Genomic DNA, 21,298 nt, shown 5'->3' on the forward strand with positions numbered 1-21,298 from the left:
GATCAAATCCCACGTTGGGCTCCCGGTGCATGGAGCCTGCTTCTCCCTCTGCCTGTGTATCTGCCTTTCTCTCTCTCTCTCTCTCTCTCTCTCTCTCTCTGTGACTATCATAAATAAATAAAAATTTTTTAAAAAATTAAAAAAAAAAGAATATACTACAGACATCTGAGAACTGGTTTCGAATTTATTCCAACATCATTAGAAGCCTTTGGGGATTAAGTTCCAGATCCAACCTTTTCTTCTAGTATGTAAGCAAGAAAGTTAGATTTTGGTGCTGCACTTTGCAGGGATGAAGCAGTACCAGGACACAAGGATCAGTGTGGGGGGTAGAATGGGGTAGAGAACATAGTTGACCCTTGAATAACATGGGTTTCTACTGCATGGTCCTCTCATATGCAGGCTTTGGTTTTCACTTTGTTTTGCTTTTTAATAAATACAATACAGTACTGTGAATATATTTGCTTCTTCCTTATAATTTTCTTAATAACATTTTCTTTTCTCTAGCTTATTTTATTGTAAAAATACAGTATATACACATAACATACAAATGTTATCAACTCTGTGTTATAAGGCTTCAGTCAACAATAGACTCTTAGTAGTTAAGTTTTGGGGGAGTCCAGTTATATGTGGATTTTCAACTGCTTGATGGAGCGGGAGTTGGTGCCCCGACCCCATTTTTTTCAAGGGTCACCTGTATATGTATGTATTTAGTGTACATCAGGAAAATCTCATTCCAAGCCAAGATGTTCATTGCCCGTACAGATCAAAAAACCATCACTCTGATTCTAACATTACACTAGAAATGGTCAGTTGAATCAAAGAAGCCAGCTTCCTTTGGGAGATTGTCCAAGTGTGGCATGAGAATGATGACAACATCTAGACCAAACCATGGTTATTACAGTCAGCCTTCCATATGGATGTGATGAATCGTTCTAATGTCTTGAGCATTTCTATTGATGATAGCTGGAGACATTCAATCAGAACAGAATCACTGGTGAGGGTCTTGAAATGATCTCCATCAGAACACAATGTTATGGACATCAGCAGTTTCGCCTGAGGTCGAACTTCTAGAACGTCTGTGTAGTGATTTTGCCGCATGTGTATCATTGAGCTGGAAGTGCCCACAGGCATGATTGGGGCGTCTTTCCTAGCTCTCCTTTTAGAGTGAGAACCTTGCTCCCTCGGCAGCCCTCCACCACAGTGCCGTCCTCAGCTTATTACAGGTGCAGAACTACTTCTGTGGAGTGTGTCTAGAAATCTTAAGGTCCCCTGTGTTTGGTCGGGCCACCACGAGGACAGAGTCCTCATCACCTTGGCTGAGTACAAGCTAACTCAACAGGTGAGCTTCTGGTCATCCTCACCCTGTGGCTCATCCCTGAAGCACCTTCCCTCAGTCCCTTTGTCCTTCTCACCCACCAGCACCCCAGTCAAAGACAAAGCTCTATCTTTCACATGTCCTATTCACCAAGGAAGCTGTATCTTTCTCAAAATCAAATCCCAGCTTGGCCCTAGATTCGCCAGGCCTCGATCACCAGTTAGCTCTCCACTGGACTTTCCTGGGTCCCCTGGGGACTGGTATGAAAGCATCTTTCAGGGGTGCTGCTCCCCATTTTCCTAGCGACCCACTGGTGACCAGAGGATATAATCTCCCTCCATCTGGCTGCCCTCACGTGCTCCCCTGCACTCACCGTGTTGGCTCTCTTGTGTGCAGATCCCTCGAGCTTTGTGGTTCAATTTCTGTAAAATAGCCTTCTTCCAGTCCTCAGATTTCTGCTATTTCTCTGGTCCTGTGTTGCTTTGATGTGACCCCTTGCCTCCCACCTCGGGTCACCAGCACAAAATAGTGGCTCAGAGCTCATGTCAGCATTTCCGAGTCCCCTTATATTTGCAGTGGAAACATAAGATTGAACAACCCATCTGAAATACAATTTTACATTTTGATTGCTTCTGCCCCAGCCATACTGAGGTTACTTTCAATCTACATATATTTGTGGGAATGGGCTTTTTCACTGCAGTTCAATTCAAGTACACCTTATAATATCAGTGATTATAAAATACCATGGACTAATAGAGTGTCCTGGTTCCAAGGAGTTCAAACTGCTTTATAATTCTACCGACCATCATTTATCTTCATACGCTGCTGTAGAGACATGAGAGGAAAAAAAAAGAGATTAATAATCACATTTTATAGATGGTGAAATAAAAACTCTGAGAAATTGAGTAACATTTTTCCAGAAATGCACAGTTCTTTCTGTGCTCTCTGATTAGCATTGCAGATTTATTGCCCAAGTTGGGAGTGGCCGTGAACCTTGCACTTGTTTTCCTGGTGCAGCGTGAAAATGATCGAGACATCAACTCTGGTCATCCAGTTGGCCAGAGAGGCCAGGTGAGCGAGAGATTATACCGTGAAGGGGAATGAAGGCTTAGGAGAGCATCTCCCCATGCCAAGGGGAAGCAAGAAGCTTGTGGATAGGCAGTTTTCTTCCTAAAGCTAGGTGGTAGGTTTTTGGCTGTTGCTTGTATTAATCTTTGTCCTTTTATAGAAATAAATGAAACGAGAATATTTAATATATGTGCTTTAATATATTTAAACAGTTTTCCTAATATTTCACTTATAAGGAAGAAAGTGGGCTTTATTTTTTTTTTTAAGATTTTATTTATTCATGAGAGACACAGAGAGAGGCAGAGACACAGGCAGAGGGAGAAGCAGGCTCCATGCAGGGAGCCTGATGCAGGACTCGATCTTGCAACTCCAGGATCACGCCCTGCACCAAAGGCAGACGCAGAACCTCTGAGCCACCCCGGCATCCCAAAAGTGGGCTTTAAAAATGAGGGGAAAGGGCAGCCCGGGTGGCTCAGCGGTTTAGTGCTGCCTTCGGCCCAGGACCTGATCCTGGAGACCCGGGATCGAGTCCCACGTCGGGCTCCCTGCATGGGGCCTGCTTCTCCCTCTGCCTGTGTCTCTGCCTCTCTCTCTGTGTATGTGTATCTCATGAATAAATAAATAAAATCTTTTTTAAAAATTAAAATGAGGGAAAAGGATGCTCTTTATTCAATTGCTAAGACACAGACTTATCACAGAGAAGTGATTTAATGTCTTGATTGCCTGCTCTATGCCAGGCCCTCTGCTAGATGTGTCCCTTCTGGTGCTTTGTTTAATTTCAGCCTTCTACCAGCTTCAGGAAGTCGAGGCACACAGCTAGAACCCCCGGCACTGGACTTCCACTTGCAAGTGGGTGTCATTTCCCACTTAACTTGTGTGATCTCCACACCTCTGTTGGGGGTTACTTCCCTCACCGGGTCCCATGGTCTGGACGTGATCTGGGAATACCCTATCAGCTCGCTGTGCTATTAGAAAAGCTAATGGAGCGAAATACCAAAGCTTCAATAATTGATTTGTTGAAAATGACAGTTGTTTATTCTCTTTCTATAGAAAAATAGAATTTTCTGTGTCTTGCCATGGGAATGTTGGAAAGGAACAATCTCCCTCTTTCTTAGGTGCAAATTTTGTCTGACACTTTGTGTATGTTTAAAGTATTTTTGATATCCCAAAATAGCAATGAGGAGACTGTGTAAGATGATTCCGTGGGGTGGCAAACGAAGGATGAGTCAGTAACAGAACCTGGGTGATTTGGAGCCCAATGGGAAAGGCCCAGTTCCCAAGCCAGCAGTCTTACCTGCTATGGAACTGAAAACAGAAACAGTCCCCATGGAAGACACCAGAATGGGGGTTTTTTGTTGTTTTTAAGTATGTAAATTTTGAAAGGCCAAGTAGTGTGCCTCTTGTCATAGGGCATGTTGCCAAGGAGATGGTGCCAGCTTCACGGGAAACTGCTGCCCACTAAGGGTGTGGGGTTGAAACAGAAAGGTTCCTTCCAAACGTGTAGGGAGCACCTACCACGCTCAGGCACTATGCTCAGTGCTGCAGACACAGCGGTGACATGGGGACGGGGTGGAGATGGGGCATGCACTCACCTGCCCTGTGCCCCGGAGACCCCCACCCCCACCCCGCCTGTCCACACTTACCAAGACTCAGCTCAGACTTCTCCCAAGAAGCCCTCCCTACTTTGCCTCTCCACCCCCTGGCCATCCCCCTTTCATGCACTGGGCATGCACTCGGCACGTTGTATGTTAGCCGTTGGCATGCTCTCACCTGCAGCTAGACAGTGAACTCCTGGAGGAGCCATGGGGTCTGGTTTATTTATTTCTCCATCTTCAGCACAGTGCATGATACATAGTGGACACTTAGGAAATGGCAGTTTGGATCTTCGAGTAAGTGAGTGAATGAGTGGAGCTGGAGCCAACTTCTCGCTCAGACTAACCACTGGTGAGAATGATTTTCACTTCAGTCAGGAGTAAATGAGCCTGAGCAATTGTCAGATGTGCCTCAGATGTGCTGAACAAAAAGAAACAGATTTTAGGCTTGACTTTAAACTTGTCTGGGCTCAGAGCCTTATGGACCAGCAGAACAGGGAACAAGGCAGGTGCAAGATCACAGCAGAAGGGTCTTCAGTCCGCCGAGGATTACTAGAGCTGGGTAGGAAAGCACATTCCTTACCCGAGGGCTCATGGCCTGGGTGTCGAGCAGGCATTTATGGGGCACGTAAGACACAGATGAGACCCTGTCCCCCAGAAGGCTTAATGGGGGCAGGTATGCAAACATGTGTTTAGAACAGTAGTTGCTTGGCTCATCTGTATTGGGATCAGGCTGGTTATTGGTGTTCATGAGTTCATCCCCTGATGTGGCCAGGACAGGAGAAGGTGGGTAGCGTGTCTTTGAGGGGGAAGGAGGCCAGGAGGGGACAGGCAATTGCAGAGATGGGATCAGGGTATCACGTGTGCAGGAGAATTCAGAAAGAGGGAGAGTTTGGGGGTCGTTTGGGAAAAGGTTGGAACCAAGGACAAGTATGGTGTTAGAGTAGAGACCTGAGTTGAAGAGGCACAAGTTTGCTGGGATCCCTGGTTGCTGAGGGCAGTGCCAGCTTCCAAGAGAGTTAAGAAGAGATGGGCTTGGAAGACTTTGCAGCCCCTTCAGGACCCTGGGCCCCCCTGCAAACCCCGGCCCTGGGGCCAGTCCTGCCGCCGGCACCCCACACACATGAGCCCTCTCCAGGCCCCCCACTCCCACGCTTCCTGCTTTCCTTGGGTGGGATCCTGCCCCTTGGGCCAAGCTTCCATTCCCTCACAAAGATTTACCCCTTCTGCTCTCCTTGCTTTGGGCCACCTTAGAACTTTCCGCCTGACTCACATATTTTAACACTTTCTTATATTTAATAAAGGTTTATTCAATCACCAAATCCTGATTGATGCCAGGCACTGTGCTGCCCTGTGGATGTAGCAGGGGAGACAGACAGTAAGCAGGTTATTGGGAAGTGCTGTAAAGTGACATTTATGGCACTGGAGATAGAGACTAACTGGTGTCAAGGGAGGCCTGTCTGTGGCGGTGACAATTAAGCTGGGGTTTGAAGGATGAGAGGGAGGCAGCCATTTGAGCACCAGCGGAGGGAGCATTCAAGGCAGAAGCACAACATGGCATGGAGGCTCTAGGTCCAGAAGGAGCTGGGGTCTTCTAGAAGTTGTCACTGAAATGACAGTGGAGAGCAGGGCAAGGTCCCGATCGCAGTGGCTCCGGGGGCCATGGAAGGAATTAGGTCTCACTCTGAGTGCAGCAGGGAGCCTCTGCAGGCCTGAGAGCAAAGGTAGAGAGAGGTGGCCCGGCCATGCTGGCAGCCGTGCAGAGAGCGGCCAGGAGGAAGGGAAGACCCGAGAGGGGCTCCGGGTGAGACGGGGGTGGGGGGGGGGGTGTGGTCAGGGCCAGCGTGGTGGCACCAGAGGTGGGGAATCAAGGACCAGTCTGCGAGATACTCGGGGGCGGCCCCATGGATGGACGGGTGGTGGGGATGAAGGGACAGAAGGGAACCAGAGAGTGTCCCGGGTTCCAGCACAAGCAGCGGGCCATAGGGGCCATGAGTCGGTTCAGTGACACGAGCTGGACAGAGGGAGGAGCGCACTGGGAAGGGGAGGCTGACGAGAAGAGGCCCCTTGTAAACATACAAGTTTGAGGCGACCGTGGGTCATTCCCACAGAGGTGCTGGGCCATCAGCATGTAAACCTGGAACCGAGGCGAGGCAAACGTGGAGAGGGCCGTTTGGAAATCTGAATGGAGTCTAGACCTGTGGCAGCAGACACGATTGCTGTCGGCTTCCTAGGGCAGCGGGAACCACCCCGCAGATCGCAGGACTCAGAACAGTAGCTATTGACTCTCCCACGGGCCTGGTGACTAGAAGTCTAACATCGAGGTGTCAGCAGGGACACGCTCCTTCTGGAGCCATTCGGGGAGGATCCTTCCATGCCTCTTCCAGCTTCCGTGGCCCCGAGCACTCCTTGGCTGGTGGCAGCATCACTGCCCCCTCTGCCTCTGTCCCCACATGGCCGTCCTCCCGCTGCTGCGTCTGTGTCCCCATTTCCCTCTTGTAAGGACACCTGTCCTGTTGGCTTCAGGGCTCACCCTACTTCAGCGTGACATAATCTTCACCGATTACATCTGCAGTAACCCCATCCCCAAACAGCGTCACACTCTCAGGTATCAGGGATTAGGACTTCAGCATGTCTGTTCTGGCATTTGACACCCTTCACCCCGTAACAGTTACCTAGAACAAGGGTGCAAAGAGAGGAGGCAAGGGGTCCTGGGCTTTGCCATCAGAGAGCAGTTGGCTGGAGGAGGACAGGCCAGCAGAAGAAACGGAGAGGCGGGACAGATGCGGGAGCATGTGGTGTCATAAAAAGCTCAGCCTTATATCTCAGAGTGGGGACAGGATCGGAGGGTCACCAGTGGTCAAGATGTGTGGCTCTTGGGTCACAGAGCTGAGAAGTTGACCAGTGGCTGTGACGTGACCACGTGGCCGTGCTGGTCTGGAGAGGCACTGCCCTTGAGTGGGGCAGAGGGTGGGAGGAGGGCGAGAAGATGGGGGGCCAAGCGGAGGAACTGCAGGAGACAGCCCTGGAGATTGGGGGGTGCAGAGAAACAAGGCAACAGCCGCGGGGACGCAAAGGGATGGAGGAAGGGTTTGGTTTTGTGTTCGGTTTGCTTTGTTCTGGTCTTCTGTTTTGTTTTTAAATGAGAAAATCCAGAGCCTGTCTGTGCTTGAATGAGCTGTTTCTGTGTCTGCGTGTTTGTGTTGCACACCCCTGTAGCGTCCAGCCTTCCTTGCTGCCGTCCCAGCACTGGGGCCCCTCGGGGACAGGACTGTGCCTCCTGTTCTTTGGTCCCCCGACCATCTAGCCTGATTCTTGAGCATTCTTCATTGTGGCCACCCCTAGAAAAATATTCTGCCGTGTATATCCTGGTGCCATGAACGGCTGCCGCTTCATTTTCTGATAGAAAACGGACCGAGAGCAGCCTTCACAGGCCCTATGTGTGTAACATCAGTTGACGAAACCCACGTCTGGTGTTTCTCGCCAGAGAATGTCACTGAAGTGCCCTCTGCACCTGTCTTGTGTGCCTCAGGGAACAGATTCTGGGAGTGGGTTTCCAGACTCCTCACGACCTTTAGGAAGGTCACCCCATGGTCAAGTCCAGAGATGATCCCATGAGACCACCCCTGCATGTTCCTAAGACCCAACCTGGAAGCTATGAGGGGCAAAAGCCCAGGTCGCAGGAGTATGGAGACGGGCGGAGATGCTGGATCCTGCAGCTGCAGCCTGCTGGGGGGAGCTTCGCAGGAACCAGGACAGGAGCTCATCCCCCGAGGACAGACCTGAGTCTGCCCATGAGACACTCTGGAACAGAGAAGACAGAAAGGCAGGCAGGCTCTGACCCCATTGCTAGAGGCAACCTGCAGTAATCTCATCAGTTTACGGCATCCCTCATTGCAACGCAGATGACTGGCAGGGGACTTCTGTATGACTCTGGAAAGCCCTGGTGTGTGGCGCCCTGGTGTGTGGAGGCAACCCTAGACACAGTGACCCAGGCTGCTGTGGGATTGAAGGCCCCATGGCACAGGACAGTCCAGCAGGGACAGATCCTAAAAGAACCTCTGGCATCCCCAGTGCACCAGCGCCAGAGGGCAAGAGCAGCGTCCCATGTCAGCAAAACCTACGAGAGGCTGAAATGCCAGGCACAACCCTGGCAGCTGAAGATGCCAGCAGGGAGGGGACAGGGAAGACCATTTAAGTAGGGCCAATGGCAGCTTGCCCCCCAACACACACACACACACACACACACACACACACACACACACACATTAACTCCCTCCTACCATGCCTGGGAAGACCCACCCAGCCTTGGACTCTGGCAAAAGAATGTAGTGAGTGCAGACTGAGGACTGTGGCACTCTAGAAGCACCTGGCAGCAGTGCGGAGGAATCTCCAGCTCTAAGAAGTGAGGAGACTCCTTTTTACTTCTGAAAAATCAAGACTTTGTTACAAAACATGTTGGGTTTTGTTTGTTTGTTTGTTTTTCAGTGCTCTTACCTGGAGGAAAAAAGATTAGCCATGAGAGCAAATTTAAAAGAGCAAAGTGGGGAGATGCTTTTTAAGTGGGGAGAATCCAGCTCGAAGCTCCGCGACAAGTGGAGATGTTTTGACCACACTCTCGCTCCCTCCTCCCGTGCTAGCTGGGTGAAGATAACCCAGACGGTGCAGTTGCCCAGCTCCCACTGCTCCCACTCCAGGCTCCGGAAAGGGGAGGAGAGTGGCGTCCTCTGGCATTGCTTAATCAAGTGGGAAATTTACAGAGAAAACAGAAGCTGGGCTAATGCATTTCATTATCAGCAGAGCGCCTTGAGCCACAGTTTTTAAAGCTGTGTTCATACCTCATACTTTGAACCTGGTTTTCTCCAAAATGTACCCCTCCTTAATCATGACACATTCTCAGAAAAGAAAATGCACTCTGTGGTCTCCTTGGTTTTCATTACTAACTACATGTGAAAATTTCTCTTTGAATTTAGGTGGTTTCCTTCCGAAGTTCCGGCATATAACCCTGCCTATCATTTGAAGGGACATAGTCCTGCAGTTGGAAATGGGTTTAGAATGGAGTTCTGACTGGTATCCAGACTGGATTCATGAACAGGGTTCTATAATAACAATATTAGAGGACTTTTTAGGAGCCCAACTTTTTAGAAGCTGATGATAAAAAAAAAAATAGCGTTTCCTTATAAAAGTGTGATTCAGACTCCTTAGAGGACGGATCATTGGCTTAATGGGTATTGGATTGATCCCCTTGTTCTGGGTAGAGGCAACTTGTCTTCTGTATTACTGAAAGTAGAACATCTGCATTTCAGAATTCCTTTGTAAAAACCAGGCACTCTCTAAAGATGGGTTTTCTGGCTTTTCAGTTACAAAAGATAACTCCTGGGTCTCTCTAAAGTGGTTATTAGCTCATCTGGTTGGAGCGTAATGGTAATGAAGTTGATGGATGTGACTCCCTGTTCTAGATCCACCCTTTATCTCAGCCGGCCGTCTGACCACACTCCCTGCCGATGGGGAGCACCAGGCCCAAGACTGGGGGGAATCACTCCCACACAGTGCAAGAACCATAGGTCCTCTAGAGGGAAACAGTAATGGCACCCTGGATTTGAAAGACAGGATTTTATGTAGAGTTCATATAGAAGTAGCTGTCTGCCCCTCCAAATTGCTAATGATTTCTCCCATTCTTCCTTTTCAGGGCTCCTGAGATCATCCTTGGTTTACCATTTTGCGAGGCAATTGATATGTGGTCCCTGGGCTGTGTCATTGCTGAGCTGTTCCTGGGCTGGCCGCTCTATCCAGGAGCTTCTGAGTACGATCAGGTGGGTCCAGGTAGCTCAGGCATTCACAAGAAGCACTTCCTTTATAACATGACACGTGGATGGGGTAATAGGGTGTTTCCTTGTCTCTCAAACCTTGCTTCTCGTAACAGTGCTTTTCTTATTCCTCTCTTTCCCCTTTTTCTTCTTTCTTTCCCCTTTTTCTTCTCTTACTTCTGTCTTTCCCTATAAAGTTGTCATTTTTTCTAAAAGGCGCCAGAGCCGTTAGTACACCATATGTACAGTGACAGGAAACACCCTGACCTCATTCTCATCTTTTCTTGCAGATTCGGTATATTTCACAAACACAGGGTTTGCCAGCTGAATATTTATTAAGCGCAGGGACAAAGACAACTAGGTTTTTCAACCGTGACACAGACTCACCGTATCCCTTGTGGAGGCTGAAGGTAGGAAGAACATCCCCTGCATTCCTCACCAACACCCGACACTTAGGGAGGAAGGGCACCGTCTGATTAATGGGGAGCTATTGCCATCAGCACGTGGATCCTGGATTTCGCATTGATTCAGCCAGCATGGGAGAGGGGGTGATCGTTTTGATACATGGGATGGATGAATTTGAATGTTCAAAAGCCCCACTTTGTTTGGCCTGCTGCCCATGAAGCTCAAATCCCAAGTTCTGGTGGCTAAACTCCTGGGATTTAATCACAGTAAAAACCATGATGACTTCTTGGGTTTGTGCTGGAGAGAGAAATGAACCACCACCACCCCCCTTTAAGGAGCTCCTAATCCAAATTAAGCCTGGACGCATGTGGTGAGCCCAAGTTCTCCCCCCAACCCACTCATTCCCACCTACCCCCTGCTGTCACAAGTTCCCGCATTCCTGGTAGGACAGAATGTGGGGCCTTGAATATTGCCTGTGGCAGAGGGTCAGGGAGGAACATTTGAGCTGGACCCTAAAGGATGAAGAGGGTCTTCCAAGCAAAGAAAACAGCCTCAACCACATGGCTCTAGGGAGGGATCTGTTTGTCCCAGCCGACAGGTGGTATAGCGCACCACTGCACACCGTAAATTCTTGGGTGGTTTTACTTTAACGGAAACATATTTTGCTTTCACTTTGATCTGTGCCTAATAATTAAAATCAATGTATTTTCCTGGGAAGGAGAAAATAATGCAAGTCTTAAGTTTGTTTATGTTCATTTTAGGTGTTTCTTTTTTTGCAAGAGAGTGGGTGGGGTTTGTTTGTTGGGATTTTTTTTGTTTTTGTTTTGTTTTGCTTTGTTTTTTACATAAACCACAGATATGATTTAAAGATAAAGTGTGGCGAGTAGTTGCAGATCTAGAAAAGAGATTTGAGAGCTAAGCAAGCACTCCAAGGCTATTGAGAGGGCTGGCATTTGGCAACTATGAGAGTGAGCAGCTCTAGGTCAGGCCCAGTAAAAAGAGTTCTGGGGTGGTAGAGGGTGAGACCAGGCAGGGACAGGGTTCATTTTTATGACATAGGTGGTTCATGTTTACTTAGTTTATGCCTACTTGTCCAGCATTTCCTGGGATAGCAGAGCCTGGAGACTAGTGACTCCAGGTATGCCATCCTTGAGTGAGATTTTGAGGATTAATTACCTGTGATCCGTGGGTGCGTCTAGAAACCTTGTAGTAATTGGAGATAGCAGCTTCCTAGACCAAGACCACCAAATGTACATGCCTCGGCCCCAGGCAGACACTGGGGCCAGCTGCTGCTCCCTGGTCATGCAGCCTTGACAAACTCCTTAAGCTCGCCATTCCTCTTTCTCCCTCTAGGATATGCATTGGTCATCATCCAACCTAGAATGGTTGTGAAGTATAGTGAATGAGCTCATGTGCTTTAGAATAGTGCCTGGCATGCAGTGAGAGCCATCTGCATGAGAGTTTGAGAAATAAAATAAAATTTAAATTTATAAAACCATGCAGAAAAGGCCTCTGCTTAAACTCAGGGAGAATGAAGGCTTATCAGGATGTGGCCTATCTTGTGGGAACTCTGGATCTGATTGAGAGTGGGCCTCTGACAGGTGTTTGTGGGAAGGAAAGAAGAGAGATGAGTTAGTGTGAAGGATGAACAAAGAAAGTAATTAAGGAGCAGGTCACTTTAAGAGGAATCAAAGTGTCTTCTGAAAGGTGGGGAAAGGACCCTTCATGAGAAGCAAAAGCTCCAGGGTTTTAGTCACAGTGACAAGGAAATGATTCACATGATCAATCAATCAGCTTTTGCCTCTTTTGACCAGACACCAGATGACCATGAAGCAGAGACAGGGATTAAGTCGAAAGAAGCAAGAAAGTACATATTCAACTGTTTAGATGACATGGCCCAGGTAAGCCCCATGGGTGAGTATGCAATGTTAGCCCTTTACAAACCAAGCACAGCAAGACTTCCTGATGGCAGGTAGAAATTCACATCACTCAATTGTGGTGTTTGACCTTGACCTTGAACAATGCTATGGACTCTTAGTAAGAATACCATTGGGTTGGTGGAACATTTTCAAAACTTTACACCAGCTCTTTCAAAATAGCTTCAGTTTATTGGTTCCCATTTGTTTTTAAAAAAAAAAAAAAGGTACTGGCCAATCTTAGCGATGTTTTCATAAGAATTCAAACTCATTAGCACACTTGAGTCTCATGCCCATGACTCAGTGTATTAATTCCCTCTGGCTGCTGTAACAAACACTACAAACTGGGTGGCTTAAGACAGCATCTATTCTCTCACAGTTCAAGAAGCTAGAAGTTCGACATTCAAGTACCCTGGGCCATACTCCCTCTGAAGGCTCTAGAGAGAAACTGGCCCAGCCCCAGCCCCAGTGTCTGCTGGCCCCTGCCATCATGGGTGTTCCCCGACATGTAGCTCCATCACCCTGACCTCTTTATCCTTCTTCATGTGGCCTTTATCCCTGAGTTTCATCCTATCTGGGCACCAAATCTCTCCTCTTTCTCTTATAAAGACACCAGTCATTGGTTTGGGACCAGCTCTGCTCCAGTATGGCCTCATTTCCACTTGATTGACATCTGCAAAGGCCCTGTTTCCAAATAAGGTCACATTCACAGGTACCAAGGATTAGCACTTAAACGTATCTTTTGCTGCCACACTGTTCAACCCACTTCAGTCAGTCTCTCTCAGCTCACTGGAGGGACCACAGGCTTTCACCTTTGTGCCCAGAGAACATTCTAGAACTTTAGCTATTTTTAGTGTAAAGACTAGTCTAAAATCAGGGCAACCCAAAGAGAGTTTTTCTTAAAAGCGATGCGAAGTAAAGCTCTCGACTCAGCACACTTCTTACTGAAGGTGAGTGTAACCAAAAGTCATGATTCTGAGTAAAGGATACTTGTCAGTTGATTAGAAGCTTAGATTCTCTGAGAAAACTGAAATTGCTTTCCAGAGCATGCCTGGGAAAATAATAGAAAGCACCACAAAACAAGTCTTTCAAAAGCTGTCATAGGCTTGCTCTTGGAAGAAATATCCTGTGTTCAGATACTCAGCTTGTCTTGGCCAGAGGGTAAGCCCAGTGACACGGGGCCTAAATTAATTCTGGCCCTTACTCGGGCACCGCCAGAGGACACATACACTGTGCATGTACAAAGAGGCCACATAGGCCTCTGCAGGTTAAATAAATAACCCTCTTGGCATTTCAGTTTTTACTACTTGGGTGTAGTTACTGTTTTTTGATTGTGGCAACATACGCATAGCATAAAACTGACCATTTTAACCATTCTTAAGTATCTAATTCAGCAGCTATCAAGTCCATTCACATTGTTATGCAACCAGGGTGAAGAAGTCTTTCCATCCTTGTGATTATTTTCAATGACGTGTGATGTGAGGTACATTTCAACTTAGCTGATCGAAGCAGGAGCAGTGCACATCCTGTTACTTCTCTGTATTTGCAAGTGTCATCAGTGGCCCGCTGCCTTCCCCACGCATGGCCTCCCTCTGCCTTTCCTGGGGAGGGAGCAGACACAGGCTGTAGGCAGTGACAGCCCACAGCAGTGGCTGCAGCAGGGCACCCACAGCCTGCTGGGGATGGGGAAGGGGCAACTGAGAGATAGGGACAGAGTCCTGGGCAGAGATAAGGGAAGTCTGGGGAGGGGGGCACAGCAGGGGTTTTGGTAACCTGTCCGGATTTCCCTCCAGGTGAACATGACAACAGATCTGGAAGGGAGTGACATGTTGGTGGAGAAGGCAGACCGGCGGGAGTTCATCGACCTGTTAAAGAAGATGCTGACCATAGATGCTGATAAGAGAATCACTCCCATCGAAACCCTGAACCACCCCTTTGTCACCATGACACACCTCCTCGATTTTCCCCACAGTACACAGTAGGTGTCTTGCTCAGTGCTTTTTACCAGAGTCAGCAAACTTCTTTAAAATATCAGATAGTAAATATCTTAGGCTTTGTGGCCATACAGCAGTCTCTGTCACAACCACTCAGCTCTGCCGTTAGAGCTGAAAAAAGCCGTAGACCATAAGAAACCAGTGAGTGGGACTGCATTTCAATAAAACATTATTTGTAAAAACAGGTGGCAGTCAGCTTGAGTGGCCCTGGGCTGCACTGTGCTTTACACCAAAAGGGAGGGAATGCTGGAGCCTGGGAGAGCACGAGGCGGGCTGAACCAGCCCCTGGGACCTGAGCATGAAAGGAGTGCCGTCCATAGACAGCAGCGTCGATGAGGCAAAGCCCTTCCAGTGCCAGAGGTCACTCCCAGAACCATTCTGGAGTGGACTCAGTCTAGTTTGGATTTGGGTTTGTGCATTCAGCCAGCCAGCCAGTGGACTGCGAGCTGTGCCACATGCGGGTACCTTGTGGGGCAGAGCAGACGGGGCCGCTGCCCATTGGAGTTTCCAGCCTGTAGGTGAGAGAAAGGCACCTAACAGGTGATCTGCAGAGAAGCAGAGTTTTCCCAGGGAAAGTAGGCTGCAATCACGGCAGGGCAGCCAGTCCCTGACAAATGACTGCCAGAAAACGAGCAATAGGTAACCAGTGGAAAGGCCAGCAAAGGCAAGAAGGCCACTGCCAGGTGGGGACCCCTAAACATGAGCAGCAGAGGGGCTGGGGTCCCAGGGAAAGAGGAAATGGACAGGGCGCCCTGTTCATGGTTTGGGTGTTTATCCTAAGAGCAGTGGAAGTCACAGAGGACTTCTAAGCAGGGGATACGTTTAACAAAGACCTACCTGGTGCTTCATCAAGTCAGAGGAGCTTGGAGACCACGTGCCCGTCGAGGTGGGCAATGTCAAAGTTGTGGGCGGCCTGAAAGCTGTTTGAGGGGAAGCAGCAGCCAGCGTGGCAGGTTGCCGAGCTCAGGGTGGGTAGAGAGAGAACTGGGAGGGCCTAGAGGGGCCCAGGGGGCGTTCTTCTGATACAAAGAGACTGGAACAGGTCAAGGTGCTGGCAGGAAGTGTCTGCGGCAAGTGAAGGATTGCAGAGAAGGGCACAGAAGTTCCCTGAGACGCCGGGAGGGGCCAGGATTGCAAGGCCATTGTTGCCAGAAGGGGTACATGGATGTCAGCAGGCATGCCGCTGGACAAGGGGGGTCGAGGGTGTTCTTTAGGCAGCTCCTGTCTTTTGTTGAGAGCAAAATGGCTGGGGGGCTGAAGAAGTGTAGGGAAAGCCTGGGTAGTCAGGACAGGAAATGGAAGAGCAAACCCAACAGAGCAATATGGGGCAGCGGAGCATGAAGGTTGGACGTGAATAGTGTAGAGGGTAACCGGACCCCGCAGGTGAGGGCCTGGAGACGACAGACAGTTAGCTGGGGTCATCCAGGTGGGAGCTTTGCCAGGCTGCTAAGAGGAGGAGACAAACTGACAGACTTAGGACGTTGGCACTAGAGTGCTGTAATCTAAATGGTGGCTGTGGGAGGCTTAGCTGTGACAGGGAGAGGAAGCAAAGATGAAGGGGCCAGACGGGCTGAACGGTCTGGTCACCTCAAAGATTGGTGGTTTTAGCAACAGCCAAAAGATCCAGAGGGGCCAAAGCGTGGCCGGGAGATAGGTGCTTGAATCTGCAGTGTGGGGAAGTGTAGTGGTTGCGGTTGCCCGGGAATGGGTGGCTGGAATCGACAGCAGGCCACTGGGATGAGAAGTAGCCGAGAGGCCAGAGCACCTGACCTCTGAAGCCTCCGCCACCGAGCAGGGCATGGGGCACCGCAGAGGACCGAGGTGGAGGACCGAGGTGCCCCAGGCTTCAGTGACTGACAGGGAGCGGTGGTGCCAGAACGGGAGGAGCGTTGGTTTGCAGGGGCTGTGGTAACAAAGCACACGGAGGGGCTGACGGGCTTAAACAGCAGTTTATTTTCTCACCATTCTAGAAGACCAAGACCAAACACCAAGATCAAGGTGTTTGACGGCACTGGTTTTTTCTCAGGCTGCTCTGCTTGGCCTGTGAATGGCCATCCCCTCCCTATGGCCTCACGGGGTCCTTCTGTTTGCATCTGTGTCCTAATTTCCTCCTCCTCCTAGGGAATTGGATTAGGGCCCAACCTGCTGGCCTCATTTTACCCCTTTCAAGATCCCCTCTCCTGATGCAGTCACATTCTGAAGTCCTGGGGCCTGAGAACTTCATGGTGTGAATTTGGGGGCACAGTCCAGCCTGTAACAGAGGGTAACAAGGGATCTCACCTTAGCCTCTCCACCTCCAGGGACCTAGGATGTGAAAGTAGCCCCCTCCCTGGATGTCTGCAGGGAGGCGCTGTGTGCTCAAGGGAGCGCCAGGTTTTAGTTAGGGTTAGGAGAACACAGGGATGCATGATGGGGCTGAGGATAAGAGACATTTGCACGTCCTGGCCGGGCCTGCCATAGCCAAACTCCGATGGAGCCGAGTCTCAAGGCTGGACTTGACCTTATCCGAAGCTGCAAGAAATGAGTGGTGCCCTCATTACCTCCTCTGATTTCAATGCTGGTCCTTATCAGTTGATGCTGAGTAAGTGAGATCATATTGCAGCAACCACATGGTGCATCTTTAAATTAAAACCATGTTTGAAACAACTGATCTCCAGTACAAAGAAGGAACTCAGACCCCTCCCTGGCAAGCCCTCTTTATAGGATATGTCCTGTTTCTGGGGTGGCATGGGTAAATCAAGGAGTCAGTCTGCACAACAGAAGGAAGGTATACTTGGTGATTTACTGAATAGGATTCCCGTGAGATCGGTCTTTTTATATTCAGGGGCCAAGTAAGACATTTGTGAAAAGGCATGGTAGGAGATGGAGTGGTGCTCTGTAGAGGGCTCCCGTTAGCCATCTGCATAGTCGATGAGACAGTCACCCACATAAAGTCAGGAGCGTAGTTGAATGACCTCAGAGCCCTGTCACATCTGGGTTCTGTTAAGGAAGCAGCAATTGAATGCTTCACTGTCCTTGGTGAAGACCAAGCGTGGAGACCATAGGCATCAGTTTCAAATTCAGAATTTGGTGTAGATCCAGGAGGATCATTAACAATTTAGAATTCAGAAAATGGGCCCCAGAAGGAAAGACAGGTCTCTGAGCACACCTAGGCTTACCTGAGAGTAGGCCTAACCTATAAGGGTCCCTAGAACTGGCTGGGAAGACTGTGAGAATTACAGGGCAAGGAGAAACCTCCAGCCCACACTGCTGAAGATCCTTGGGGCTGGGTCAGAGCTGCCCCAACATCTAGATTACCAGGTGAAAGAGACCCCACCCATTTCTCCATACCAGGGTTCTAGAGCACAAATTCCTTAAAAACCATTCTCACAGAATTAACCCAAAGTGCAAGTTGCTTGCCTGTCTTCCTGAAACTCAAAACTCAGACCATTTCAATTAGAAAATTCTGAGTCTAAAAGCTTTGGGTTGAATTGTCACAAAACCATATAATGCTTTAAAAACATTCCAATAAGAATACAAAATCCATCATTTTATTCTTTCAGCTTCCATGTGAAAGCACTTAGCAGTTTGCTTGGTACTTGGTAGATGCTCAAAACATGTTGGCATTACCAGCATTATTAGTAGTATTTTTAGCTCTTAGTTACCATAGAATAGGTTTTACTTTCTCTCCAGGGTCACAGTCGGTAAGTGTTTATTTTGTGTGCATTGTGTGGCCATTCTAAGTAGTCATTAACTCAGAAAGAAAGGCTTCTCTGAGCATGTCTGAGTTCGGAACATCTTTCATGGAAAGGATGTTTAGGGATAGCCCACAAGCACCTGCTTGGCCCAAAATATAGATTACCCATAGTATACATTTGTAATCCTTTATTTTCTTAATTTAAAGATTTTTATTTGGGATCCCTGGGTGGCACAGCGGTTTGGCGCCTGCTTTTGGCCAAGGGTGCGATCCTGGAGACCCGGGATCGAATCCCACATCGGGCTCCCGGTGCCTGGAGCCTGCTTCTCCCTCTGCCTGTGTCTCTGCCTCTCTCTCTTTCTCTCTCTGTGACTATCATAAATAAAAAATAAATAAATAAAAATAAAAAATAAATAAAGATTTTTATTTGCAAGAGAAAGAGCACACAAGCAGGGGGAGAGACAGAGGGAGAAGCAAATTCCCCACTGAGCAGAAAGCCCGATGTAGGACTCGATCCCAGGACCCTGGGATCAGGACCTGAGCCAAAGGCAGATGCTCAACCAACTGAGTCACCCAGGCACCTCTACATTTGTAATCCTAAGTAGCAGAAAATTAATATTTTATTTATATTCACTTATTATATTATTTATAATTAAAGTAAGTAGTGAGAATTGAAGTTTAAATGCTGTTTCACTATCCTGAATATTATTAGCATTTAGGAAAAGTCAGTTTAATGAGAAGACAAGTGAATGAGAAACAATGTACAAATCCCAAAGGACACTCTGTGGTGGATTTTCAAGAACTCAGTGGTTGAGGCCACTGTGGTTTTCTTTTCCTTGAGGCCAGTGGCAGCAACATTTTTATACTTTACTTTCCTAACTAGGAAATCCTAATTTTGATTCACAAGTGCAATGAAGGAAGAAAAAGAGGGAGAGAAATTTTATTTCATGTAACTGGGCAAGAATGAGAAAAGCAAAAGGGAGGATGAATCAGGAGGCAAAAGAGGATGTATATGCACATGTGAAGAAACTGCTAGTAATTAACTCTTCAACTGGCTGATGACCTCTCTATCCTCTCTCAAACGTCATCCTTACTCATAAGATAGGGGCAACAATCCTCTCCCCCTCTTGTGGTTGTTGTAGGACTGAGTGAAAGGGTGCCTGCAAACACCTGCCACGGTTCTCAATAGATGGGAACCACTATTATTATTACTAGTATCACGCGCAATTCCAGTGCGGACGGACCAAGAGTGGCAACAGGGACTTGGTAGTGGGTTGGCTGATTCCTTGGCCATCCCCTAGATGGCGCCAGTGCCCCAGAAGCACAAGGAGTTGTCTTAGGTAAGATCGAGGCTGGTCAGAAGCTACTGTTTCCTGTTCCCCCATCCGAGAAACCACCCTGAAAGCTGGGAAGGAACAGTGAGGTTGGCTCAGCAGATCAGGGATCTGAGGAAGAGACGGCGAGGGCCGACAAGTCCCATCAAGTCAAGTCCATTGTGCGATGGAGAACCTCCACCCATCCTGGATGGGGAAAGGGGGAGGAAGACAGCAGGGGAAATTCATCTGCATAACCTTAACTCTTGGAAATGCAGACTTTGCGTGAGAAATCCAGGAAGTTTAGACCTAAAGTTAAGTTTCCCTGGTTGTCTTGTTTATTACATTAACTGTTCTCTCCTTTTTCTCTCCATTTTCTCCCCTTTATCCCATGTATCCTCTTCTCTTTCCCCCACGCCTCTGCCTGTTGCATGAACAGCGTCAAATCATGTTTCCAGAACATGGAGATTTGCAAGCGTCGGGTGAATATGTATGACACGGTGAACCAGAGCAAAACCCCTTTCATTACACATGTGGCCCCCAGCACATCCACCAACCTGACCATGACCTTCAACAACCAGCTGAATACTGTCCACAACCAGGTAAATACAGAGCAGAGGGGGAAGGTGGGCAAGGGTGCCAGCGAGCATCAAGAATTGTATTTTCCCTGCGAACCTAGTCAGGAGTCCAGAATTCTCCGATACCATATACAAGAGACAGTGTCATACACAAGGTTCCTCTACAGTCATATTTAACGATGTAAGCAAGTGTTTCCTTCCAAGCTTATTTCTTTGGAGAGACCTACACTCTGGATGGACTGCTGGTCCCACGGAGATGGCACCTCTTACTGTTTCCCTCTATCCCGATGTGAGAGTGATGTAAAGCCTCCTCCTGTCATGCTTTTATGTCTGACATATGTGCCTGGGGAAGAATTCTAGCACTTGAGGGGACACTGGCAATCATGCAGTTTCAGACCCCTCCCCCTTGTCCCTGCACACATGGTCTCCTCTTGGGACAGATAAAACCTGTCCTTTCTCCAAGTTACAGGGAAAACCAATTCATTAGTCTGCCACTAGAACCCCAGCAGCTGGAACCAGAGGGGACCCGGAAAGTGAGGTTTTCTTCTCACAGATTTCCAACTTCTTGCAAAAAAAAAAAAAAAAAAAAAAGCAGAACCCCACACCTAACAAACTGTTTAAAATATGAATTATAGGGGACCCCTGGGTGGCTTAGCGGCTTAGCACCTGCCTTCAGCCTAGGGCGTGAGCCTGGAGACCCAGGATCAAGTCCCACATCGGGCTCCCTGCATGGAGCCTGCTTCTCCCTCTGCCTGTGTCTCTGCCTCTCTTCCTCTCTGTGTCTCTCATGAATAAATTAAAAAAAAAAACTTTAAAAAATATATGAATTATAGCCAGGAAATATTTACGGAGTGAATAACCTCCAAATCCTAGTCCAGGCTGCCTCCCTCTGACATCTAAGAGACTTTCACTTTTATTCCCAAATTCTAGTCTTAACCACTTCCCCAAAAGACTGTCCCTAGATTTTTTTCAGCCTTACTATCAGTCTGCAATGGCCTCAACATTCCTGTGTGTGTGTGTGTGTGTGTGTGTGTGTGTGTGTACACATGCACGTGCGCACACACCCCTGCGGAGGAAGGGAGTGTATATGTTCTAATCCTGAAATATGAATACCTCTGCCTGGCCCTCCACTCTCCACTCTCTTCTGACAGGTCCCCTACTGTCACTGTAGAGGCACTGACCCCAGCCTCCAGCACCACCGCATCTCCTCCTCCCCTCCCCTATTTCCAGGCCAGTCCTGCAGCACCCCGAGTTGCTGAGACCAAGCTTTTCCTCCATGGCCTCTCTCCCCCTGCCTATATCCAGGAGAGGCCACCTGGAATCTGCCCCCACCCACCCCCACCCCCCACTGGGGCCATTGGTATTCTTAAAACTCCCATTACGGGGAAGAGCTAATGCTCTCTAAGACCCAGAGTCCAGAGGAACAAACGGTCTCTCCCAGTGCCTGGCCCAGCACTCAGGCTAAGGTGTCCGTGGCCAGGTCTATGAGCTCCTTGACCAAATACCACCATGGTTTTGTCCTTCATCACCAGAACACCATTACATCAGCAGGCAGAAGGGTTTGTTTTGTTGTTTTGTTTTGTTTTTTTATTTATTTGAGAGAGAGGAGAATAGGGAGAGGGACAGGCCGACTC

At 48.5% G+C, this 21,298-nt stretch overlaps 1 protein-coding gene across 15 annotated transcripts in view; it reads left to right on the plus strand.

Annotated features, from left to right (window-relative positions):
* Positions 1-21,298, plus strand: part of HIPK2 (homeodomain interacting protein kinase 2) — a 193,597-nt gene that overhangs the window by 117,374 nt on the left and 54,925 nt on the right. For all 15 annotated transcript variants that reach the window (XR_003130590.3, XM_025434012.3, XM_025434007.3 and 12 more), the window contains 5 exons: positions 9,665-9,788; positions 10,073-10,192; positions 12,002-12,088; positions 13,897-14,081; positions 19,526-19,688. Coding sequence is in view for 14 of the 15 variants with exons in the window: in XM_025434012.3 (XP_025289797.1) it covers positions 9,665-9,788; positions 10,073-10,192; positions 12,002-12,088; positions 13,897-14,081; positions 19,526-19,688 (679 nt within the window). In the remaining variant the exon portion in view is untranslated. The remainder of the gene's footprint in view (positions 1-9,664; positions 9,789-10,072; positions 10,193-12,001; positions 12,089-13,896; positions 14,082-19,525; positions 19,689-21,298) is intronic.

This window comes from Canis lupus, chromosome 16 (assembly GCF_003254725.2).
Source record: "Canis lupus dingo isolate Sandy chromosome 16, ASM325472v2, whole genome shotgun sequence".
In the NCBI taxonomy this organism is placed as follows: domain Eukaryota; kingdom Metazoa; phylum Chordata; class Mammalia; order Carnivora; family Canidae; genus Canis; species Canis lupus.